Source organism: Bombina bombina, chromosome 3 (genome assembly GCF_027579735.1).
Source record: "Bombina bombina isolate aBomBom1 chromosome 3, aBomBom1.pri, whole genome shotgun sequence".
NCBI classification, from domain to species: Eukaryota; Metazoa; Chordata; class Amphibia; order Anura; family Bombinatoridae; genus Bombina; species Bombina bombina.
In genome coordinates this window covers 755,669,925-755,695,772 of record NC_069501.1, presented here as the reverse complement: position 1 = coordinate 755,695,772, position 25,848 = coordinate 755,669,925, and the positions used below count along the sequence as shown (strand labels likewise).

The 25,848-nt window shown below is 43.0% G+C and overlaps 1 protein-coding gene across 2 annotated transcripts in view; it reads right to left on the bottom strand.

Moving 5' to 3' along the window:
- The window catches only part of TAB3 (TGF-beta activated kinase 1 (MAP3K7) binding protein 3), a 243,996-nt gene that overhangs the window by 49,565 nt on the left and 168,583 nt on the right, over nt 1–25,848 (bottom strand). For both annotated transcript variants that reach the window (XM_053707600.1, XM_053707601.1), the window contains exon 5: nt 8,305–8,398. In XM_053707600.1, coding sequence (XP_053563575.1) covers nt 8,305–8,398 — 94 coding nt within the window. The remainder of the gene's footprint in view (nt 1–8,304; nt 8,399–25,848) is intronic.

Sequence of the window (25,848 nt, the reverse complement as noted above, 5' to 3'; positions counted from 1 at the left end):
GTCAAACACACTGTCACAGGTCTGCTGTGACTGATTACCTCCCTCAAAAACGAATTTTGAAGACCCCTGAGCTCTCTAGAGACGTCCTGGATCAAGGAGGAAGAAGCAGGAAGACTGTGCTAGAATTTTAACTGCGCAACAAGGCGCTAAAAAAGGTCCCTCCCACTCATTTACAACAGTGGGAGACCTGATATAACGGTTTCTATGCAGAAATATACGTTAGCCATGTGGAAAAAAAGAGAAAAAAATTCATGCCCAAAAGGATTTATCACCAAAGTACCTCACAAAACGAATAACATGCCAGTAAACGTTTTAAAAACAAACTTCTTTTAATGTCATGCAAAGTTATCACTAAGCCTGCTACCAGTCGCTTCCACTGCAGATAAGGCTTAAGCATTATTTCAGTATTAACAGTATTTTCTCAGTCAAATTTTAGTCCCTAGAAAATAACTCTACTGTGCATACATTTATCAGCCTTATACCAGTCACTACTACTGCATTTAAGGCTGTACTAACATCATACGGGTAACAGCAGTGTTTTCTTAGTCAATTCCATTCCCAGAAAATATTGTACTGCACATACCTCATTTGCGGGGGACCCCGCATGCTATTCCCATGTTCTGAAGTTACCCCACTCCTCAGAATGTCGAGAACAGCCAGTGGATCTTAGTTACGCCTGCTAAGATCATAGAAAACGCAGGCAGTTTCTTCTTCTAAATACTGCCTGAGATAAAAAAACAGCACACTCCGGTGCCATTTAAAATAACAAACTTTTGATTGAAGAATAATTAAGTAACAAACTCCAACTCCTCTCGCGACCTCCTTCTTTGTTGAGGGTTGCAAGAGAATGACTGGATATGACATGTGAGGGGAGGAGCTATATAGCAGCTCTGCTTGGGTGATCCTCTTGCAACTTCCTGTTGGGAAGGAGAATATATCCCATAAGTAATGGATGACCCGTGGACTGAACACACTTAACAAGAGAAAAAAGCATGATTTGCAGGACTTTAGAACCATAAACACAGCTAAAGGATTTTTTTTTATTAAAAACATAAATTATGCTTACCTGATAATTTTCTTTTCTTTTGATGGAAAGAGTTCACAGCTGCATTCATTACTTTTGGGAAATAAGAACCTGGCCACCAGGAGGAGGCAAAGACGCCCCAGGCAAAGGCTTAAATACTCCTCCCACTCCCCTCATCCCCCAGTCATTCTGCCGAGGAACAGTAAAAGAAATATCAGAGTGAAAAGGTGCCAGAAGAACGTAAGGACGCCCCACATAAAATACGGGTTGGAAGCTGTGGACTCTTTCCATCAGAAGAAAAGGAAATTATCAGGTAAGCATAATTTTTTTTCTTCTTAAATGGAAAGAGTCCACAGCTGCATTCTTTACTTTTGGGAAATCAATACCCAAGCTATAAAGGACACTGAATGCCAAGACGGGAGGGTACAATAGGCGGCCCAAACTGAGGGCACCAGGCCTGAACCACAACCCAATAAAAAAATCCTGCTTCATTGAAGCTTAGAAAGATTTGAAAGAAAAAGCCCCAGTGACACTGACTCGCAGCTAGTCCAGAGTCAAACAAGAGACCGCGAACAGACTCGACTGAGCCAACAGGCCTCCAAAAGACACCATTGCCCAACAAACGGTCCCCCACCATTACTTCACAGATGAATGTGAAACCAGCCTAAAGCCCCCAAGGGGACAAGACAAAGGATAAACAAAAGTGTCCCTTAATACGAAAAGAACACCTCCAGGTATTGAAAGGCCCAGCTCACAGAGACCTAAACGGTCCCAGAGAAGAGGCCAAGCCATTATGAAGCGAAAAACCGGGACAATACCGGACACGGAGACCGAAACATCTCCACAACATCCTGCAAGCATGGACGCAACTGAGGAGCAAAACCCTCCCCGAATCTGGCCATAGCATACCCAAGTATTCAACCATGAAGGCGTGCAATAGACCCAGGCAAAACCACAGGTCTAAAAACACAGAGTCCATACTAGGACGCCACAAAAGAGGCTTGCAAGGAAGAAGAAGGAGCAGCAGTCCACAATAAATGGACCGCACAAAAACAGTACCACAACAGAGAGCACTTTCCAGGCAACCTAAGCCGCCGGACCTACACTTAGACCCCTAAAAAAGGGGAACACAAGCCTCCATCAAGGCCGCCCGAGAAGGAGAGTATACCCTCAGAACCCGAAGGAAGAGTAAACTGTCTCCTGGAAGGAACAAGGCAAAAGAAGAAACCATCTCCCAGCAGACAGAGCTATCAGGCTAGACTCAATAGGCTCTCACATGCAAGGGATACAGCGACCCCTAGACTGCTCGTACAGTCTGCCTGCAGTTCCAAACCCCGCTGGACTAGCCCAGCCACAGGGATCCAGTACAGGAACAAAGAAATCCCAAAACTGATACAGGAACGAGCGTAAAAATGGAATAGCCATCTCTCCAGAGTACTAGTACAACCTGACTCTGACCACAGACAAGGCCATAGACTTAAGTATCTATCAAAACAAGGCCCTATATCTGACTTGAAGCCGGCAAGACTCCAGGGGAGCCACCTCCACCCTCTAACTCCTGAGCCGGAGAAATCCTAAAAAAGGACTTAATTTCCAAAGGAAGGAGACACGCCCTATAAAAGGGAAGAAATCGGAAGAACGACAACTGCCCTCAAAGGCCGAAGCTACCTGTTAAGTGGGAAGAAAAGCCCCAACACAAATGTCCTTTAAAGGACCCCCCTACAAGTCCCGTATCAACAGAGGCACAGCCAACCCATAAATCTGCAGAGCAGAGAAACCACGGGTACACTGGCAAAATGACCAGGGGAATGCAACCCTAAGGTGTACCAGAAATTGGTAAAGAGGAAGAAAATACTCTTAATACCAGGCCAACCATGACCCTGTCAGGTAGACGGAGCAAGGACATAGCCCAAGTTCCCACTACCATGGAACACCCCGACCAACCCTGAGATCCAGGAATCCAAAACAACCCAAGACTGGGTCAGTAAGAAGGAGCGAAACCTCATAAAGCAGATATCTCAGGGAGAAACAGGTCTGGGTAAGTAATAGTTCAAGAACCTTACCCTGGAACTAACCATCCCAACTGGCCAAAAAGTCAGACAAGGGAAAAGGACATATATCCAGAGAATCCAGACATCAAGGGGAACTCAAAAGTCCCGACCAAAGGAAGGAACCACCACCTAGTCAAAACCAAACGCTCCAAGGAACAGGGCTAAAATTGTAAGAAAGGACTTCTCCAAGCCTCAAGAGAACAGAAGAGATATTTCGAGGTCTCTTACTAGCAGGATTAGTTTCCCCATCACCTCCACACAGGCAGGGAACAGAGAAAGGCGCTAAACCTTCCCAGCTCCGGGTAACCCCGAGCTAAACAAAGTCCCCACAGGGATCAACCAGGACACCGATTCTAAAGGGGAGATCTAACTCACCCGGAGACATCTAAGGAGACCCAAAGGCCTCATAACTCAATTAAACCCTCACATCTAATAACAAAAGCTGTATCTAGATACACTAGAGACCACTTACACAGACACCTACAAGGTGCCAAGACCTGCAATAGGCTTCAAATGTAAAACCTTCCGCATGCTGGACAGCTATCCATACAGCCGTAGGATGAAGTCCCAACAGGACCATCCATGGACCTAAAACTGAAGGCCAAACCATTCAAACAGCGGTGACGGGGCCTAAGCCCCCCAACCATCTCCCCACATGGAGAAGGAATTCTAGATACTGATGAAATTAGAAGTCAGATAGTGTGACGCAGCGGAACATTCCTCCGCCCAGACATCTATGACTAGAGGCTATGGACTGTACTAGGGATGCTAACCATCGGATACAAAATATAATATAAAGGCAACCCGAAGGTTAATGCCCAAAAAAAGACACAGGCCTACCCGCAGGACCAGCCAAACAGAGCCCCATCTTACAAAAACTGTGAAAGAACTCATAAGGACAATAGGAGATTACCTCATCCCCATATGTCTAACGAGTTGTACCATTCTGACCATCAGACTGAAAATTCCCATATCTGAACTATAGGGTAATTCAGTGACTCAAACAGATGGGTTACCCGCATGTGAAGGAGGAAGAATTGGTAGGGAACTCACTCCCTGGGAGACAGGACCCACAGAGGCGGATGGCTCAGCAGATCCCTGGTTCCCTGAGCCCGAGGAACCGGGTGCTCTCATATGGCATATGGAACAAGAATGGTTGACAGAAGTCAACGAGACTACACCGGATTCATCACCGGACACAGAATCTGAATCGGATATTATAATTGTGTCGGAATCAGAGTCATCCGTAACTGAATCTGAAATGGAGTAGTGTCTCAGCATCAGTATCCCCCATAACTGTAACAAGGATATAGTAATATGGACTATCCAGAAAAGAAATAAACAAAAAAAAAACGGCACCTGACACCACCAATGGCTGGGGCACTCACCACCTCCTATGACCAGACCCCCGCGGACTAGAATATTCTCAGACGCCACACAGAGCATAACCCCGCCTGGACACAGGGTGAACCGTATAGTCAAAAAAGCGTGCCCAGACAAAAGACTGCGTCACTTTCGAAGGCCTCAAAGTTATCAACCACAAGCCCATAATCCTCATACATAAGCAGGTTGAATCACATAAGAAATATGATTATAACCCCCCCTGTCCAATAACCCCCCTCAGGAGATATTAACCCTCGATTCCAATATCTAACAGGGACTCACTGAGACCCTTTTCTTATAAGTTAAACTAGCAAGGAGCTTTAAGCTCACGGGAAACATTGCTTACAGTACATTGAATAAAGTAAAATAAAACAATCTTACCGGAATCAACGCCGTGGAACAGGAACACGGCCTTTCAAGTGTGACGAATAGTAGCATCTCCTCTGCCATGGACTTGAGAGAAGAAAGCAGGCAGCGAAGCGAAGTTAGACAACGCTGATTGGTTGAGGAGCTGTTAATATTAGTCGGGATGGTTTCGCAGAAAGAAACTTCCTGCATCTCCGGACCCTAACTTTCATGTAAGAGACTGACAGGAATACTTAAAACTCCTGTCCCATACTGAAGAGTACCACCCTCCATAAGAGACAAAAACAAAAATTAAAATTCTGACACGTCTCTGCCATCCTCCTGAGACGAAAGGCAAAGAATGACTGGGGGATGAGGGGAGTGGGAGAAGTATTTAAGCCTTTGGCTGGGGTGTCTCCTCCTGGTGGCCAGGTTCTTATTTCCCAAAAATAATGAATGCAGCTGTGGAGTCTTTCCATTTAAGAAGAAAATAGACATTACCTCAAGAGACCAAACCATTTATACCCTAAAGTAATTCCAAATAGTAATCAAAGCTCTTAGGACTGATAACTGTTAATACAGAAGTATTCTATGGCTGTTAATAACCAACCAGTGATTTATCTCACTTGGCAAAAGAGATAATCCTATGATGTCCTCAAAATTGTTGCTCCACTGAGCTCCATTTGTAGTGTACACGTGTGAAACTATGCACAAGACAATTTCTTATATGGTGGCTACCGTTACACCAACTACTAATACGCAGTCTGTGGATATGAGCAAACCCATTTAGTTCACTGACTGTCTACGAAATACTGCAAAACCTTGTCAATGGAAGTAATGTGAAAGTATATTGCACTAAGATCTGGAGTTGCACTTTCACATGAATAAATCCTCTGAAAATTGGCGAATGCAGCCTCCATCTTCGGAATGGCCTGAAATATCCGAATGCACGTCTAGATGACTAAGAGAAGCACCTTGTCTATGGTAGTTATAAATTGACTTGTTTCCAAAAACATTGGAACAACAGAACACATTGCTTTCTTTTTTAAATAATTCTCTCAAAACCTTATTTTTTATCATATCATCATGATATCATGAGTTAAATACTACTCTCTTATTTGGAACAATTGTTCCAATAACAACCTTGATAATGGACTCATTTAGAATAAAAATAGGACCTTCCCATCAACTAGGATATCATTAAGGATATGCTAAGCCACAGATTAGCGCTGCGGAATGTGTTGGTCTACAAATAAGTAAATAACTAATAATAATAACAACAACAACAACAACAACAACATTATCTGACAACTAGTTCTTCAAACAAACACCCTAATGGTGTGGACAACCAAATCTAGAGATAGTCAGTATCAAAAAATACCTTACAGGCAAAAACCTTAAACTACCAAAGCCTCTGCAAAATAAAGCAGAAACTGATCAATCGAATAGCACAAGCACTAGCAATACCTTGCCTTTTAAAAGAACCATTAGACTTGAAATATTGTCAGAACTACATCACCCTTATGAACCTACTCACATTTCTGCAAGACATATGGGCAAAATATGACACATGGAGAAAATTATAATGTTTAAGCTTCGAAGAATGATAAAACCTTTGATCTAGGTTAGACAATTCTTTGGTGGTAAGATCTGATATGACACTTGAAATAAAAAGCTCCAATTCCCTTAGCCATGTCCATAAACAATGGCTGATCATACCTACATGCTGAGATGGAGAAAAAGTAATGGTTTCTATCAGAGGACCCAGAATTTGAACTCCTATGGGAACCACAGGATGTGGAAGACAACCTGTGTCTACTCCGCTAAGCAACAATTGCATGACAATGATTAGGTTTAATTGAACATTTACTACAGGTGTTAAAGTGAAATAGAAGACATTGGGGGCAATTTATCACCGCTCAGCGGATCATGTCCGACAGACATCGATGAAAGCTGACAGCATACACTGTCTGCATTAATAATTGCACAAGCAGTTCCCCAGAACTGCTTGTGCAATGCCGCCCCCCCTGTAGATTCATCGCCAATCGGCCGCTAGCAGGGGGTGTCAATCAGCCCAATCATATAGGATCCGGCAGATTGTAGACCGCAGCCTGAGAGGCAGTGGACCGGTTATGAAGCTCAGCTTCATAACTGCTGTTTCCGGCAGAAACAGGGGCATCAAGCTTCATTCGGAGCTTGATAATTCGGCCCCGTAGACTCAAATCTTAAATAATCAATCCCACTATAAATTAATTGATCCCCTAACATATTAATATCAATCTGTCCCATGATGCCATTTATACTCATCATCCATAACACAAAAATACCTTTAAAGGGACATAAAACAAGTTGGGATAGAGAAAAAATATAATATGTACTTTAACTACTTTACATGCAAACTTATACTGCAGTGCCTCACCATTAACCATTTCAATTAAGTTTCCGAATTGCAAAGCTCTAACTCCCCCCACACATTTCCTTCTATGGCTGTATTCATATCTATTGTTGTTTTTGTAGAATGTAAAAGTGAACAGGGATTATCTGCTAGAGCATGCCTAGAAGCTGTGAACTTAGTTAAAATACAATGCCTGTGTCTAAACAATGATAAGGGGAGTGGAGCACAGTGCTCCAGGCAGCATGGCATGGCTATGTAAGTATTTTTGTTTCTTTTTTAAAATGATTTTAAAATAGTTGGCAGCCATTTTGTTTTGCACTGGGTCAATGTGCAACACAGACTAGAAACTCAACCACAGATATGCCCCCTTGCCTGTTCCTTTAAAGCAGTTTAAAATGGTAGCACCACAGAGAGCTTTACCACAGTCAATATTTTCGGGGGGGGGGGGGATGCTCTTGCAAATCACAGAGGACAACATGAAAAGACGGGCAGCTGGCCATATGCAGTCCTGATAGGTCAGGAGATGGCTGGACACTTGCAGTAGTAAACATGCTGTACTGATAGAATTTAAAGTTCTTATGTAAAACCACAAAATTCATATGAAGCAGTACTGATGACTATTACCTTAATAAAACTTACAGGAAAAAGAGTGTGTATATAGGGGAAAGGGAGAAGCCCTGAAAAAGTCTGAAATGTCTGCCTACCCCAACAAGGTGCAAGACAGTATACACGTACTCTGTCTCTTGTCAATGAATGAGTATAACTATTAACAAACATGTATAAGTTACTAAAACATTAAACTGTGTGATCATCAAACATCCTAAACGCTGGTAACAGGAAAAAAATTTGCAAATCTGCATACAAACTAAATATTGTAAAATGCCCTGTCTTTAAACAAGAACATAAAAGTATATATTTATGTTAATTCACTGACACCAAAAGGCACTGTTTAGAGAGATAAAAATGTTCCATTTGTTATATGGAAGTTGTAGATTATCATCTATAAATATTTTATTACTACCATGCAGATTTTTTTTTTACAATTGCAACATAGTGTAGGTCAAAGCAACACAAACCGATTTGATAAATGTCTGATAAATATCTACCTCTCGACTGAAGCAAATCAACTTCTTTCAGTGTACAGTCTATATTTATTTGGAGCTGTCTGTTTAGGCTTCTTAATCTGGTCATTTCTTCAGGCTGAGAATAAGAAGTTAGAATATATAAATAATGACAAAGTTACCACATGTATCAAAAAATTGTAAAGAACAACATTTTCATATCTTCTATGTCACAGAAGTATTTTCAACATGGCTACAAGATAAAAAAAAAACTGACATAAAATTGATTACATTTAAAAGAGACACTATTGTTTAAAAGCATTTTTTTTAAAGAGACACAAAAGAATTTATTTTTTTGAGCCATCTAAAATAGGTCATATTAAAATGTATGCCTTTTTTTTTTTAAAATGGATGCTTGTATATATCGAATTGGTTTTGTGCTTATAAGGCATGTCAATACACAAACAGTGCAGTGGATGTTATGTTGATTTGCCAAGGAGCAAGTAGTCCTTAAAGTGTACATAGACATGCAAAACTATTAAACATGTTTAAAAAGTGCTAATTCATATGAAAATGTAGGGATTCCTCTCTGACCACTAGGAGGCAAAAGACACCCCAACAATCCCTCCCACTTCCCATGAGCCTTAGTCATATATATAGCCAAAAAGAGGAGGAAAAACAAAGCAGGAAAAGGATAAAGCAGGACAAGGCAGTGTTAAACAAGTACTGCCATCACCTGAACAAATATAAAGGACGGGGCTCGCAGACTCTTATCATCATGAAATAAATGAACTTATCAGGTAAGCATACATTTTGTATTCTTTCATCAAGTGGGAGTCCATGAATTACCACATGTGGGAATCTATACCCAAGCAGTGAAGTCCATGAGACCACCATGAAATGGGGGGGGGGACACAAACAGTGAAGGCAGGACGTTACTGATCATGCACAATGGCCCGCAGAGCTTTCCTGCGAAAAACAACCTAAAAAGAAGCATACACATCAAAGTGATAAAACTTAAAACATGTGCAAGGAAGACCAAGTAGATGCCTTGTAAATCTGACCAATAAAAGCCTTATTATGAAATGCCCAAGAAGTGACAACTGCTCTAGTAGAATGAGCAGTAATATGCTCAGGGAATGTTTTCCCTGCAATCAAATAAACCTTATGAATTAAATTAAGCCAAGCTGCTAAAGTCACAGCTGTAGCTTTCTGATCTTTGCAAGGCCCAGAAAATGAACAATAAGAGAAGAAAGTCTAAAATCTATTGTGGCTTCCCCATAATATTTGAGAGCTCTAACATAATCTAAATTGTACAAAACACACTCCTTAGAGTTCTAAGGACCTTAGTAAAAAAAAGGATAAGCTAGTGCGAATACGAGCCTTAACTTGATGGAAAAAAAATCTGAAAATAAGGTTTTGATTTCTTCCAAGCCTCCCGAAAGAGGCTCAATCTGCCCTCACCAGAGACTGGTCTGGTATGGGGCTGCACCTTTATGCAGTCTTGGAGGCTGGGGTAGACTTCTTAGACTGTTTTTGGACCAAGAAGGGCTGTACTTTTTGTGGTAGCCACAACTCTGGGAAGAGGGGGAATCTTTCTGAGCCCTGCCAAAAAAAATAACAAATTCCCTGAAGATCTAAGCTTACCCTTAGATTTTTTTATCTTGGAGCAAATAAAAACACCTTACCCCCAGTAACTGTAGCAAAAATAACATCCATTCCAGGCCTAGACAGAAATGAACCCTAGAAAGTATAAGAAAGCAATATGTGTTTAGAAATCATATCAGCAGAGCAAGACTTAAGCTACAACCCTTGTCTAGCTAAAACACCTAATGTAGCATTCTTTGCATTAAAGCCAATAATTTCTACGGCCACATCACAAATAAAGGAATTTGCTGTTCTAAGGGGTTTAATGCAATACTGAATCTCATCCAAAGTGGTTTCCCAGAAACAAGTTCTGAAAGTTTGTCCCACCAACAGCAGTAGTAGCAGGCATCACTGACAGCAGATGAAAAATAAAACCTGCAAGCTGAAAGATTGATGAAAACCTTCAACTTTTCCATCTAAAGGATCCTTAAAAGAGGAACCATCCTCCAAAGAAATAGTAATATGTCTGGCAAGAGTGGAAATAGCTGCATGACCTAAGGAATAGCTTCCCAAATCTCTATAACAGAAGGTAGAGGAAAACAAAATTTATGCTTACCTGATAAATTTATTTATTTCCGGATAGGTAGAGTCCACAACATCATCAATGACTAATGGGAATATCACTCCTGGCCAGTAGGAGTAGGCAAACAGTACCACAGCAAAGCTGTTAAGTGTCACTCCCCCACCCACAATCCCCAGTCATTCCACCGAAGGGAAAATGGAAAAAGGAATAACACAAAAGTGTAGAGGTGCCTGAGGTTTAGTCAAAAAATAACGGTCTCAAATTTAAGGGTGGGGTCGTGGACTCTCAATATCCGTAAATAAATAAATTTATCAGGTAAGCATAAATTTTGTTTTCTTTCCTAAGATATGGAGAGTCTACGACGTCATAAATTACTAGTGGGAACCAATACCCAAGCTAGAGGACACAGATGACTAGGAAGGGAAAACAAGACAGGCAGATCTAAACAGAAGGCACGACCACTTGAAGAACCTTTTTCCCAAAAGAAGCCTCAGCCGAGACAAAAGTATCAAATTTGGAAAAACATAATTTATGCTTACCTGATAAATTCCTTTCTTCTGTAGTGTGATCAGTCCACGGGTCATCATTACTTCTGGGATATTACTCCTCCCCAACAGGAAGTGCAAGAGGATTCACCCAGCAGAGCTGCATATAGCTCCTCCCCTCTACGTCACTCCCAGTCATTCGACCAAGGACCAACGAGAAAGGAGAAACCAAGGGTGTAGTGGTGACTGGAGTATAATTTAAAAGAAAAATATTTACCTGCCTTAAAAAACAGGGCGGGCCGTGGACTGATCACACTACAGAAGAAAGGAATTTATCAGGTAAGCATAAATTATGTTTTCTTCTGTTAAGTGTGATCAGTCCACGGGTCATCATTACTTCTGGGATACCAATACCAAAGCAAAAGTACACGGATGACGGGAGGGATAGGCAGGCTCTTTATACAGAAGGAACCACTACCTGAAGAACCTTTCTCCCAAAAATAGCCTCCGAGGAAGCAAAAGTGTCAAATTTGTAAAATTTGGAAAAAGTATGAAGTGAAGACCAAGTTGCAGCCTTGCAAATCTGTTCAACAGAGGCCTCATTCTTAAAGGCCCAAGTGGAAGCCACGGCTCTAGTAGAATGAGCTGTAATTCTTTCAGGAGGCTGCTGTCCAGCAGTCTCATAGGCTAAACGAATTATGCTACGAAGCCAAAAAGAAAGAGAGGTAGCAGAAGCCTTTTGACCTCTCCTCTGACCAGAGTAAACGACAAACAGGGAAGACGTTTGTCGAAATTCCTTAGTTGCCTGTAAGTAAAACTTTAGGGCACGAACTACATCCAGATTGTGCAGAAGACGTTCCTTCTTCGAAGAAGGATTTGGACACAAAGAAGGAACAACAATCTCTTGATTGATATTCCTGTTAGTGACTACCTTAGGTAAGAACCCAGGTTTAGTGCGCAGAACTACCTTATCCGAATGAAAAATCAAATAAGGAGAATCACAATGTAAGGCTGATAACTCAGAGACTCTTCGAGCCGAGGAAATAGCCATTAAAAATAGAACTTTCCAAGATAATAACTTTATATCAATGGAATGGAGGGGTTCAAACGGAACACCCTGTAAAACGTTAAGAACAAGGTTTAAACTCCATGGCGGAGCAACAGTTTTAAACACAGGCTTAATCCTGGCCAAAGCCTGACAAAAAGCCTGAACGTCTGGCACTTCTGACAGACGTTTGTGTAACAGAATGGACAGAGCTGAGATCTGTCCCTTTAATGAACTAGCAGATAAACCCTTTTCTAAACCTTCTTGTAGAAAAGACAATATCCTAGGAATCCTAACCTTACTCCAAGAGTAACCTTTGGATTCACACCAATATAGGTATTTACGCCATATCTTATGGTAAATCCTTCTGGTAACAGGCTTCCTAGCCTGTATTAAGGTATCAATAACTGACTCAGAAAACCCACGTCTTGATAAAATCAAGCGTTCAATTTCCAAGCAGTCAGCTTCAGAGAAGTTAGATTTTGATGTTTGAAAGGACCCTGTATCAGAAGGTCCTGTTTCAGAGGTAGAGACCAAGGTGGACAGGATGACATGTCCACCAGGTCTGCATACCAAGTCCTGCGTGGCCATGCAGGCGCTATTAGAATCACTGATGCTCTCTCCTGTTTGATTCTGGCAATCAATCGAGGAAGCATCGGGAAGGGTGGAAACACGTAAGCCATCCTGAAGTCCCAAGGTGCTGTCAGGGCATCTATCAGGACTGCTCCTGGATCCCTGGATCTGGACCCGTAACGAGGAAGCTTGGCGTTCTGTCGAGACGCCATGAGATCTATCTCTGGTTTGCCCCAACGTCGAAGTATTTGGGCAAAGACCTCCGGATGAAGTTCCCACTCCCCCGGATGAAAAGTCTGACGACTTAAGAAATCCGCCTCCCAGTTCTCCACTCCCGGGATGTGGATTGCTGACAGGTGGCAAGAGTGAGACTCTGCCCAGCGAATTATCTTTGATACTTCCATCATTGCTAGGGAGCTTCTTGTCCCTCCCTGATGGTTGATGTAAGCTACAGTCGTGATGTTGTGCGACTGAAACCTGATGAACCCCCGAGTTGTCAACTGGGGCCAAGCCAGGAGTGCATTGAGAACTGCTCTCAATTCCAGAATGTTTATTGGCAGGAGACTCTCCTCCTGACTCCATTGTCCCTGAGCCTTCAGAGAATTCCAGACGGCACCCCAACCTAGAAGGCTGGCGTCTGTTGTTACAATTGTCCAGTCTGGTCTGCTGAATGGCATCCCCCTGGACAGATGTGGCCGAGAAAGCCACCATAGAAGAGAATTTCTGGTCTCTTGATCCAGATTCAGAGAAGGGGACAAGTCTGAGTAATCCCCATTCCACTGACTTAGCATGCACAGTTGCAGTGGTCTGAGGTGTAAGCGTGCAAAGGGTACTATGTCCATTGCCGCTACCATTAAGCCGATTACCTCCATGCATTGAGCCACTGACGGGTGTTGAATGGAATGAAGGGTGCGGCAAGCACTTTGAAGTCTTGTTAGCCTGTCCTCTGTCAGGTAAATCTTCATTTCTACAGAATCTATAAGAGTCCCCAGAAAGGGAACTCTTGTGAGTGGAACGAGTGAACTTTTCTTTTCGTTCACCTTCCATCCATGTGACCTTAGAAATGCCAGTACTAACTCTGTATGAAACTTGGCAGTTTGAAAGCTTGAAGCTTGTATCAGAATGTCGTCTAGGTATGGAGCTACCGAGATTCCCCGCGGTCTTAGTACCGCCAGAAGAGCACCCAGAACCTTTGTGAAGATTCTTGGAGCTGTAGCCAATCCGAATGGAAGAGCCACAAACTGGTAATGCCTGTCTAGGAAGGCAAACCTTAGGTACCGGTAATGATCTTTGTGAATCGGTATGTGAAGGTAAGCATCTTTTAAATCTACAGTGGTCATGTACTGACCCTCTTGGATCATAGGTAAAATTGTCCGAATAGTCTCCATCTTGAACGATGGAACTCTTAGGAATTTGTTTAGGATCTTTAAGTCCAGGATTGGTCTGAAAGTTCCCTCTTTTTTGGGAACCACAAACAGATTTGAGTAAAACCCTTGTCCCTGTTCCGATCGTGGAACTGGATGGATTACTCCCATTAACAAGAGCTCTTGTACGCAGCGTAGAAACGCCTCTTTCTTTGTCTGGATTGTTGACAACCTTGACAGATGAAATCTCTCTCTTGGAGGAGAGTATTTGAAGTCCAGAAGGTATCCCTGAGATATTATCTCTAGCGCCCAGGGATCCTGGACATCTCTTGCCCAAGCCTGGGCGAAGAGAGAAAGTCTGCCCCCCACTAGATCCGGTCCCGGATCGGGGGCCCTCAATTCATGCTGTTTTAGGGGCAGCAGCAGGTTTCCTGGTCTGCTTGCCCTTGTTCCAAGACTGGTTAGGTCTCCAGTTTTGTCTGTAGCGAGCAACAGATCCTTCTTGCTTTGGGGCAGAGGAAGTTGATGCTGCTCCTGCTTTGAAATTCCGAAAGGAACGAAAATTAGACTGTTTGGCCTTAGGTTTGGCCCTGTCTTGAGGCAGGGCGTGGCCTTTACCTCCTGTAATGTCAGCGATAATTTCTTTCAAACCAGGCCCAAATAAGGACTGCCCTTTAAAAGCTATATTAAGTAATTTAGACTTAGAAGTAACATCAGCTGACCAGGATTTTAGCCACAGCGCCCTGCGTGCCTGAATGGCGAATCCTGAATTCTTAGCCGTAAGTTTAGTTAAATGTACTACGGCCTCCGAAATGAATGAATTAGCTAGTTTAAGGACTCTAAGCCTGTCCGTAATGTCGTCCAGAGTAGCTGAACTAATGTTCTCTTCCAGAGACTCAATCCAGAATGCCGCTGCAGCCGTGACCGGCGCAATGCATGCAAGGGGTTGCAATATAAAACCTTGTTGAACAAACATTTTCTTAAGGTAACCCTCTAATTTTTTATCCATTGGATCTGAAAAAGCACAGCTATCCTCCACCGGGATAGTGGTACGCTTAGCTAAAGTAGAAACTGCTCCCTCCACCTTAGGGACCGTTTGCCATAAGTCCCGAGTAGTGGCGTCTATTGGAAACATTTTTCTAAATATCGGAGGGGGTGAGAACGGCACACCGGGTCTATCCCACTCCTTAGTAACAATTTCAGTAAGTCTCTTAGGTATAGGAAAAACATCAGTACTCGCCGGTACCGCAAAATATTTATTCAACCTACACATTTTCTCTGGTATTGCAACTGTGTTACAATCATTCAGAGCCGCTAACACCTCCCCTAGTAATACACGGAGGTTTTCCAGCTTAAATTTAAAATTTGAAATATCTGAATCCAGTCTGTTTGGATCAGAACCGTCACCCACAGAATGAAGTTCTCCGTCCTCATGTTCTGCCATTTGTGACGCAGTGTCTGACATGGCCCTAATATTATCAGCGCACTCTGTTCTCACCCCAGAGTGATCACGCTTGCCTCTTAGTTCTGGTAATTTAGCCAAAACTTCAGTCATAACAGTGGCCATATCTTGTAAAGTTATCTGTAATGGCCGCCCAGCTGTACTGGGCGCCACCATATCGCGCACCTCCCGAGCGGGAGATGCAGGTACTGACACGTGAGGCGAGTTAGTCGGCATAACTCTCCCCTCGTTGTTTGGTGAAATTTGTTCAATTTGTACAGATTGACTTTTATTTAAAGTAGCATCAATACAGTTAGTACATACATTTCTATTGGGCTCCACTTTGGCATTGCAACAAATGACACAGGTATCTTCCTCTGAATCAGACATGTTTAACACACTAGCAAATAAACTTGCAACTTGGAATACAATTCTATTAGGATATTATTAAAAACGTACTGTGTCTTTAAGAAGCACAGAAGATTTATGACAGTTGAAAATTAATAAACTGAAACAGTTATAGCCTCAATCCTTGTAAACAACACAACTTTAGCAAAGGTTTGATCCCATTAGTAAAAAGACAACTAATTCTGAAAGCAGAAAAAAATTACAGAATAAACGTTTTTTATCTCAGTCAACTATAATCTCACAGCTCTGCTGAGAGAAATTACCTCCCTCAAAACAAGTTTTGAAGACCCCTGAGTTCTGTAGAGATGAACCGGATCATGCAGGAAATTCAATGAGGTGCTGACTGAAATTTTTGATGCGTAGCAAAAGCGCCAAAAAACGTCCCCTCCCCCTCACACACAGCAGTGAGAGAGAACAGAAACTGTCAGAAAAAAGACCAAGCAACTGCCAAGTGGAAAAATAGTGCCCAAACATTTATTCACTCAGTACCTCAGCAAATGAAAACGATTTTACATTCCAGCAAAAACGTTAAACATAATTTCTTATTTATTAAAAATTTTTTTATGTAATTCTTACAGTGTAATTCCAGTGAAGTACCATTCCCCAGAATACTGAAGTGTAAAGTATACATACATGACATTATATCGGTATGGCAGGATTTTCTCATCAATTCCATTGTCAGAAAATAAAAGCTGCTACATACCTCTATGCAGATTCATCTGTCCGCTGTCCCCTGATCTGAAGTTTACCTCTCCTCAGATGGCCGAGAAACAGCAATATGATCTTAACTACTCCGGCTAAAATCATAGTAAAACTCCGGTGCTATTTTAAAATAACAAACTTTTGATTGAAGATATAAAACTAAGTATAATCACCATAGTCCTCTCACACATCCTATCTAGTCGTTGGGTGCAAGAGAATGACTGGGAGTGACGTAGAGGGGAGGAGCTATATGCAGCTCTGCTGGGTGAATCCTCTTGCACTTCCTGTTGGGGAGGAGTAATATCCCAGAAGTAATGATGACCCGTGGACTGATCACACTTAACAGAAGAAAAGTATGCAGTGAGGAGCAAGTTGCAGCCTTGCAAATCTGTTCCACAGAAGCTTCATTGGAGACAGCCCTCATGGAATGAGCTGCAATTCTCTCAGGAGGCTGCTGGCCAGCAGTCTAATAAGCCAAACGAATTATACTTCTCAACCAAGGGGAAAGAGAAGTAGCATTAGCTTTCTGACCTTTACGCTTTCCAGAGAAACATACAAACAGGGCAGAGGACTGGAGAAAATCCTTAGTCGCCTATAGGTAGAACTTTAGAGCATGCACAACATCCAGTTGTGCAACAAACGTTCCTTATGAGAAGAAGGGTTAGGACATAGAGAAGGAACAACGATTTCCTGATTAATATTTCTATCCGAAACCATTCTAGGAAGAAACCTCAACTTAGTATGAAGAACTGCCTTATCAGCATGAAAAATAAGGTAAGGCGAATCACACTGCAAAGCTAAGAGTCCCGAAACTCTCCGAGCAGAAGAGATAGCAATAAGGAACAAAACCTTCCAAGATAACAACTTAATATCTATGGAATGCAATGGCTCAAACAGAGCCCGCTGCAAAACTTTAAGAACAAGGTTAAGGCTCCAAGGAAGAGCAAATGATTTAAACACAGGCCTGATTCTAACTAGGCCCTGACAAAAAGATTGAACATCTGGCCAGACACTTATGTAACAAAATAGATAATGCAGAAATCTGACCCTTCAAAGAACTGACTGACAATCCTTTCTCCAGACCTTCCTGGAGAAAGAACAAAATCCTAGGAATCCTGACCCTACTCCAAGAGTAGCCTATGGATTCACACCAATAAAGGTATTTACGCCATACCTTATGGTAAATTTTCCTAGAAACAGGCTTGCGAGCCTGGATCATGGTCTCAATAACCAACTCAGAAAAAAACACGCTTAGACAGAACTAAGTTTTCAATCTACAAGCAGTCAGCTTAAGAGAAACACGATTTGGATGGACCCTGATTTAGAAGATCCTTCCTTAGAGGCAACGTCCAAGGTGGCAGAGATGACATCTTCACTAGGTCTGCATACCAAATCCTGCAAGCCCATGTATGAGCTATTAGAATCACTGACGCTCTCTCCTATTTTATACAAGCAATGACTCATGGAAGGAGCGCAAACGGAGGAAACGGGTATGCTAGACTGAAATCCAAAGGAACCGCAAGAGGATCTATCAGAGCGGCCTGCGGAACTCTTGATCTTGAACGTACCTTGCAAGTTTGGCGTTCTGCCGAGACACCATCAGATACAACTCCGGCACCCTCCATTTGAGGGTTAACCTGGAAAACACCTCTGGATGGAGAGCCCACTCCCCGGGATGAAAAGTCTGTCTGCTCAGGTAATCCGCATCCCAATTGTCCACTCCTGGAATGTGGATGGCAGATAGATAGCAATTGTGAGCTTCCACCCACTGAACAATCCGAACCACCTCTTTCATTGCTAAGAAACTGAGTTCCTCCCTGGTGGTTGATGTAAGCCACTGAGGTGATGTTGTCCGACTGTAACCTGATAAACCAGGCTAAGGACAACTGAAGCCAAGCCATCAGAGCATTGTAAATCACTCTCAACTCCAAGATGTTTATAGGGAGAGCAGACACCTCCCGAGTCCATAGTCCCTGCGCCTTTAACAAATCCCAGACTGCTCCCCAGCCCAGAAGGCTAGTGTCCGTGGTCACAATCACCCAGGAAGGTCCACAGAAGCATGTGCCCTGAGACAGATGCTCCTGAGAAAGCCACCACTGGAGAGAGTCTCTTGTCGACTGATTTAGAACTACCTTCTGAGACAGATCCAATTGGTCTCCATTCCATTGGCTGAGCATGCATAACTGCAGAGCTCTCAAATGGAATTGAGCAAAGGGAATGATGTCCATGGAAGTGACAATCAGACCAATTACCTCCATTTCATTGAGCCACTGATGGCCAAACAGTAAACTGTAGAGAGAGGCAAGAGGAAATAATTTTGGATTTTCTGACCTCCATCAGAACATTTTTCATAGATAGGGAATCTATTATGGTCCCCAAAAAACACACTCTTGTAGCTCGAACAAGGGAACTCTTTTCCAGATTCACTTTCCATCCGTGGGAATGTAAAAAAGACAACAATATCTCTGTATGAGAGTTTGCTTGTTGAAAAGAAGCGGCATGAACCAAGATGTCGTCCAGGTAGGGGGAACCACTGCAATTCCTCGAGACCTGATCACTGCCAAGAGAGCCCCCAGAACCTTTAAGGAAAATTCTGGGAGCTGTGGCAAGCCTAAACGGAAGAGCCACGAACTGAAAGTGTTTGTCTAAAAAGGCGAATCTCAGAAACTTGTGATGATCCCTGTGAATGGGGACATGAAGATACGCAACCTTGAAGTCTATGGTCATCATGAACTGACCCTTTTGGACCAAGGGAAGAATGGAAAGAATGGTTTCCATCTTGAAGGACGGTATCCTGAGAAACTTGTTGAGACACTAATAGGACGAAACGTTCCCTCTTTTTTGGAAACCACAAACAGATTTGAGTAGAATCCTAGACCCTGTTCCCTTACAGGAACTGGAACTATCACTCCCAGGGAAGAAAGGTCCCGAAGGCAATTCAAGAATGCCTCTCTTTTTTATCTGGTCTGCAGATAATCTTGAGAGGTGGAACCTGCCTCTGGGCAGATAAAGTCTAGAATTATATTTTGTAACCATGAGATACTATGTCCACAGCCCAGGGATCTGGGACATCTCGCATCTATGCTTGATAAAACAGAGAAAGTCTGCCCCCCCCACTTGATCCAATCCCAGATCGGGGGGAAACCTTTCATGCGGATGTAGACTCAGCTGCGGGTTTCTTGGATTATTTCCCCTTGTTCCAAGACTGATTGGGTTTCCAAGAGAAGACTTGGACAGCTCCTGCTTGGAAGAGGGAGAGAAAGACTTTCCTTTGAAGTTATGAAAGGAACGAAAATTACTTTGACGTCCTTTAGGTCTATTGTCTTGTGGTAGAAAAGACCCTTTTCCACCAGTAATATCAGAAATTATTTCTGCCAGACCAGCTCCAAACAAGGTCTTACCCTTGTAAGGAAGCGCCAGAAGCTTGGACTTAGAAGTAACATCCGCTGACCAAGATTTCAGCCACAACGCCCTGCGAGCTAGCACAGCAAAGCCAGATATCTTGGCTCCCAGTTAATAACTTGCATGGTAGCATCAGAAATAAAGGAGTTGGCTAACTTGAAAGCCTTAATCCTGTCTTGAATCTCCTCCAAAGGAGTCTCTACCTGAAGAGAATCAGACAAGGCATCGTACCAATAAGATGCCGCACTTGACATAGTGGCAATACAAACTGCAGGTTGCCATTGAAGACCTTGATGAACATACATCTTCTACAAATAAGCCTCCAGCTTTTTGTCCATTGGATCCTTAAAAGAGCAGCTATGCTCTATAGGAATAACAGTTCTCTTAGCCAGAGTAGAAATTGCCCCTTCTACTTTAGGCACCGTGTGCCATGAATCTTTATTGGAGTCAGCTACAGGAAACATCTTTTTAAAGACAAGAGAGGGGGAAAAAAGGAAACCCTGGCTTCTCCCATTCCTGTGAAATAATCTCTGTAACATGGTCTGGAACAGGAAACACTTCCACAGTGGAAGCAACATCATATTAAGTAGTTTACTAGATTTCTTAAGGTTGACCACGACAGCAGTATCGGAGTCGTCCAAAGTATCTAAAACCTCCTTTAACAATACACAAAGGTGTTCAATCTTAAATCTGAAGGATACTATTTCAGCATCAGATGAAGGAATTATACTGTCTGAAACGGAGATTTCACCCTCAGAGGCTACCGGTGTATCCTCTTCATCAGACTTATGAGCAAGGGTAACCTGTGTAGCAGCATGTGGAACAGAAACCTTACTATCTGAATCTCTTATTTTCCTCTTGTGTTTTCCCTTTAACATAGGAAAAGCAGATAATGCTGCAGATACCGCAGAAGATACCGGAGCAGCAATTTCTGCAGGCAAAAAAACTCCTCCTAGAGGTTGAGAGGAACTGCAGGGCACTGTATGTGACGCCATAGAGGCTGGGGACGTTTGAGGAGAAGACTGTGGCATTGCCTGAACAGGCTCAATGGGCTCAATGGGCAAAATTTTATTTTTACTCTCTATAGTCTTCGCTAAACAAGAAGCACACAATTGCATAGGTAAAACTATTAGTGCCTCTAAGCATAGTAAACATCACAAGGAAAGGAAACTTGATTCCTCTCCTTGGTATGAGAAACATATAGAAAAACGTTATTTGAAAAAATACTGTCACTTTAAATTTTTCTTGCTCAGTGCGGTAACGTCTTTCCTTTAGTAATGAAGAGCGATGGTTTTGAACTCAAAAATAAATCTCAGTGTCACTCTCTACACTTCAGCAGAACTGAGGTGCCTACCTGCACCTTCCGATTAAGAAGCTGCCAGAATAACAAGAAGCGACAGCTGATTCAGTCACAGCTGCTCTGATTCTGAGCGGAAAGGAAGGAAGTCATGTGACCGAAGGAAAAAACTAGATGTGCAACTAGAACAACTGACCCATTCACCGTAGGACTGCCCTCTGGCTGCTCCGATACTGAGGAGACTAGCTGACAAGATAGTAATTCACATTTCCCTAACATCGTTTTCTCCATGCTTTAGTGCCAAAAACACACAGCCCAGACCCAGAGCAATAATAAATGCTATCAGGGTAATTATTCATATAAATAAAATAAAGTGCCAGTCTTAAAAAGGTTAACTCCTTCATGCCCATAAGGATTAACCGTTTAGTCTCAATCACATACACTAAATGTGCTTGCACTCTGCCAAACAATAATCCTACTAAGGATTTATTTTGTCCCCTTAAATGCTGCAGGGAATCCCTTAAAGTGCTAGTCTCCATACCTAGAAGACAAAATGCACTTACCTGCAATCTAGCCGTCCTGCAGGAGGACAGCTCACAAGGTGTGAAAGGACACATGCTCCTTACATAGACCTGTAGAAAAAAGAAAGAACAGAGTAAACATACTCTGGCTTTCTACCTTGGGCAGCAAAATGCAAGGAAAATGCAGCAAGACCCACCTCACAAGTTCCTAACTGCTTTAAAGCCACCACTTCCCTACTGAAGAGATTAACGTGGACTACGGCTAGACCCAAAAATCTTGCTTGTAGCAAAAGAAATCCAATTTCAGACACCAAAACTTCACCTCCAAATTGACAGAGGCAAAGAGAATGACTGGGGATTGTGGGTAGGGGAGTGACACTCTTTGCCTCCTCCTGCTGGCAAGGAGTGATATTCCCACTAGTAATTGATGATGTCGTGGACTCTCCATATTTTAGGAAAGAAACATAGATTTTAAATTTTCGGATAGAACAAAAAGAATACCTGGCTTCTGCCATTCCTTAGAAATAAGTGCAAAACTAAATTCAGCACGAGAAAGAGGGAGGCTCCTTGCCTTTAAGAATTAATCATTTCTCTTAACTGGTTGTTTAAAGGTATAGGAAAGTTAAAACTATGAAATATTTTTCTGAAGTGCAAGTCTCCAAGACCTAAAAGACATAAGCACTTACCTGCGGTCTAGCTGTCCGCAGGAAGACAGCTCACAAGGCATGAAAGGACACATATTCCTTACAGAGACCTGTAGAAAAACATCATTTATGCTTACCTGATAAATGTATTTCTCTTGTAGTGTATCCAGTCCACGGATCATCCATTACTTGTGGGATATTCTCCTTCCCAACAGGAAGTTGCAAGAGGATCACCCACAGCAGAGCTGCTATATAGCTCCTCCCCCCACTGCCATATCCAGTCATTCGACCAAAACAAGCCGAGAAAGGAGAAACAATAGGGTGCAGTGGTGACTGCAGTTTAATTAAAATTTAGACCTGCCTGAAAAGGACAGGGCGGGCCGTGGACTGGATACACTACAAGAGAAATAAATTTATCAGGTAAGCATAAATTATGTTTTCTCTTGTTAAGTGTATCCAGTCCATGGATCATCCATTACTTGTGGGATACCAATACCAAAGCTAAAGTACACGGATGATGGGAGGGACAAGGCAGGAACTTAAACGGAAGGAACCACTGCCTGTAGAACCTTTCTCCCAAAAACAGCCTCCGAAGAAGTAAAAGTATCAAATTTGTAAAATTTGGAAAAAGTATGAAGGGAAGACCAAGTTGCAGCCTTGCAAATCTGTTCAACAGAGGCCTCATTTTTAAAGGCCCAGGTGGAAGCCACAGCTCTAGTAGAATGAGCTGTAATCCTTTCAGGAGGCTGCTGTCCAGCAGTCTCATAGGCTAAACGGATTATACTCCGAAGCCAAAAAGAAAAAGAGGTTGCCGAGGCCTTCTGACCTCTCCTCTGTCCAGAGTAAACAACAAACAGGTTAGATGTTTGGCGAAAATCTTTAGTAGCCTGTAAGTAAAACTTCAAGGCACGGACTACGAAGAAGGATTAGGACATAATGATGGAACAACAATCTCTTGATTGATATTCTTGCTAGAAACCACCTTAGGTAAAAACCCAGGTTTTGTATGCAGAACAACTTTATCTGAATGAAAGATCAGATAAGGAGAATCACAATGTAAGGCCGATAACTCCGAGACTCTTCGAGCCGAGGAAATAGCCATCAGAAAAAGAACTTTTCATGAAAGAAGTTTGATATCAATAGAATGAAGAACTTTAAGAACCAAGTTTAAACTCCATGGAGGAGCAACAGGTTTAAACACAGGCTTAATTCTAACTAAAGCCTGACAAAATGCCTGAACGTCTGGAACTTCTGCCAGACGCTTGTGTAAAAGAATAGACAGAGCAGAAATCTGACCCTTTAAAGAACTAGCTGATAATCCTTGGTCCAAACCCTCTTGGAGGAAGGACAATATCCTAGGAATCCTAACCCTACTCCATGAGTAATTCTTGGATTCACACCAATGAAGATATTTACGCCATATCTTGTGGTAAATTTTCCTGGTGACAGGCTTTCGTGCCTGTATTAAGGTATCAATTACTGACTCAGAGAAGCCACGCTTTGATAGGATCAAGCGTTCAATCTCCATGCAGTCAGTCTGAGAGAAAGTAGATTCGGATGATTGAAAGGACCTTGTATTAGAAGGTCTTGTCTCAGAGGCAGAGTCCATGGTGGAAAGGATGACATGTCCACTAGGTCTGCATACCAGGTCCTGCATGGCCACGCAGGCGCTAACAATATCACCGATGCTCTTTCCTGTTTGATTTTGGCAATCAGACGAGGGAGCAGAGGAAATGGTGGAAACACATAAGCCAGGTTGAAGAACCAAGGCGCTGCTAGAGCATCTATCAGTGCCGCTTCTGGGTCCCTGGACCTGGATCCGTAACAAGGAAGCTTGGCGTTCTGGCAAGACGCCATGAGATCCAATTCTGGTTTGCCCCAACGAAGAACCAATTGAGCAAACACCTCCGGATGGAGTTCCCATTCCCCCGGATAAAAAGTCTGACGACTTAGAAAATCCGCCTCCCAGTTCTCTACACCTGGGATATGGATCGCTGACAGGTGGCAAGAGTGAGTCTCTGCCCAGCGAATTATCTTGGAGACTTCTGACATCGCTAGGGAACTCCTGGTTCCCCCTTGATGGTTGATGTAAGCCACAGTCGTGATGTTGTCCGACTGAATTCTGATGAACCTCAGTGTTGCTAGCTGAGGCCAAGCCAGAAGAGCATTGAATATTGCTCTTAACTCGAGAATATTTATTGGGAGGAGTTTCTCCTCCTGAGTCCATGAACCCTGAGCCTTCAGGGAGTTCCAGACTGCACCCCAACCTAGAAGGCTGGCATCTGTTGTTACAATTGTCCTGCGAAAGGTCATACCCTTGGACAGATGGGCCCGAGATAACCAACAGAGAAGAGAATCTCTGGTTTCCTGATCCAGATTTAGTAGAGGGGACAAATCTGTGTAATCCCCATTCCACTGACTGAGCATGCATAATTGCAGCGGTCTGAGATGCAGGCGCGTGAATGGCACTATGTCCATCGCCGCTACCATTAAGCCGATTACTTCCATGCACTGAGCCACCGTGGGGCGCGGAATGTAGTGAAGAACACGGCAAGCATTTAGAAGTTTTGATAACCTGGACTCCGTCAGGTAAATTTTCATTTCTACAGAATCTATTAGAGTCCCTAGGAAGGAAACCCTCGTGAGAGGAGATAGAGAACTCTTTTCTTCGTTCACTTTCCACCCATGCGACCTCAGGAATGCCAGAACTATCTCTGTATGAGATTTGGCAATTTGAAAGCTTGACGCCTGTATCAGGATATCGTCCAGGTAAGGAGCCACCGCTATGCCTCGCGGTCTTAGGACCGCCAGAAGTGAGCCCAGAACCTTTGTAAAAATTCTTAGGGCTGTAGCCAACCCGAATGGAAGAGCTACAAATTGGTAATGCCTGTCTAGAAAGGCAAACCTCAGGAACCGATGAGGATTCTTGTGAATCGGAATGTGAAGGTAGGCATCCTTTAAGTCCACTGTGGTCATGTACTGATCCTCTTGGATCATGGGTAAAATGGTTCGAATAGTTTCCATCTTGAATGACGGAACTCTGAGGAATTTGTTTAGGATCTTTAAATCCAAAATTGGTCTGAAGGTTCCCTCTTTTTTGGGAACCACAAACAGATTTGAATAAAACCCCTGTCCTTGTTCCGTCCGCGGAACTGGATGGATCACTCCCACTACAAGGAGATCTTGTACGCAGCTTAGGAATGCCTCTTTCTTTATCTGGTTTGCAGATAATCTTGAAAGGTGAAATCTCCCTTGTGGAGGAGAAGCTTTGAAGTCCAGAAGATATCCCTGAGATATGATCTCCAACGCCCAGGGATCCTGAACATCTCTTGCCCACGCCTGGGCGAAGAGAGAGTCTGCCCCCTACTAGATCCGTTGTCTGATAGGGGGCCGCTCTTTCATGCTGTCTTAGAGGCAGCAGCAGGCTTTCTGGCCTGCTTGCCCTTGTTCCAGGACTGGTTAGGTTTCCAGGCCTGCTTGGATTGAGCAAAAGTTCCCTCTTGTTTTGAAGCAGAGGAAGTTGATGCTGCACCTGCC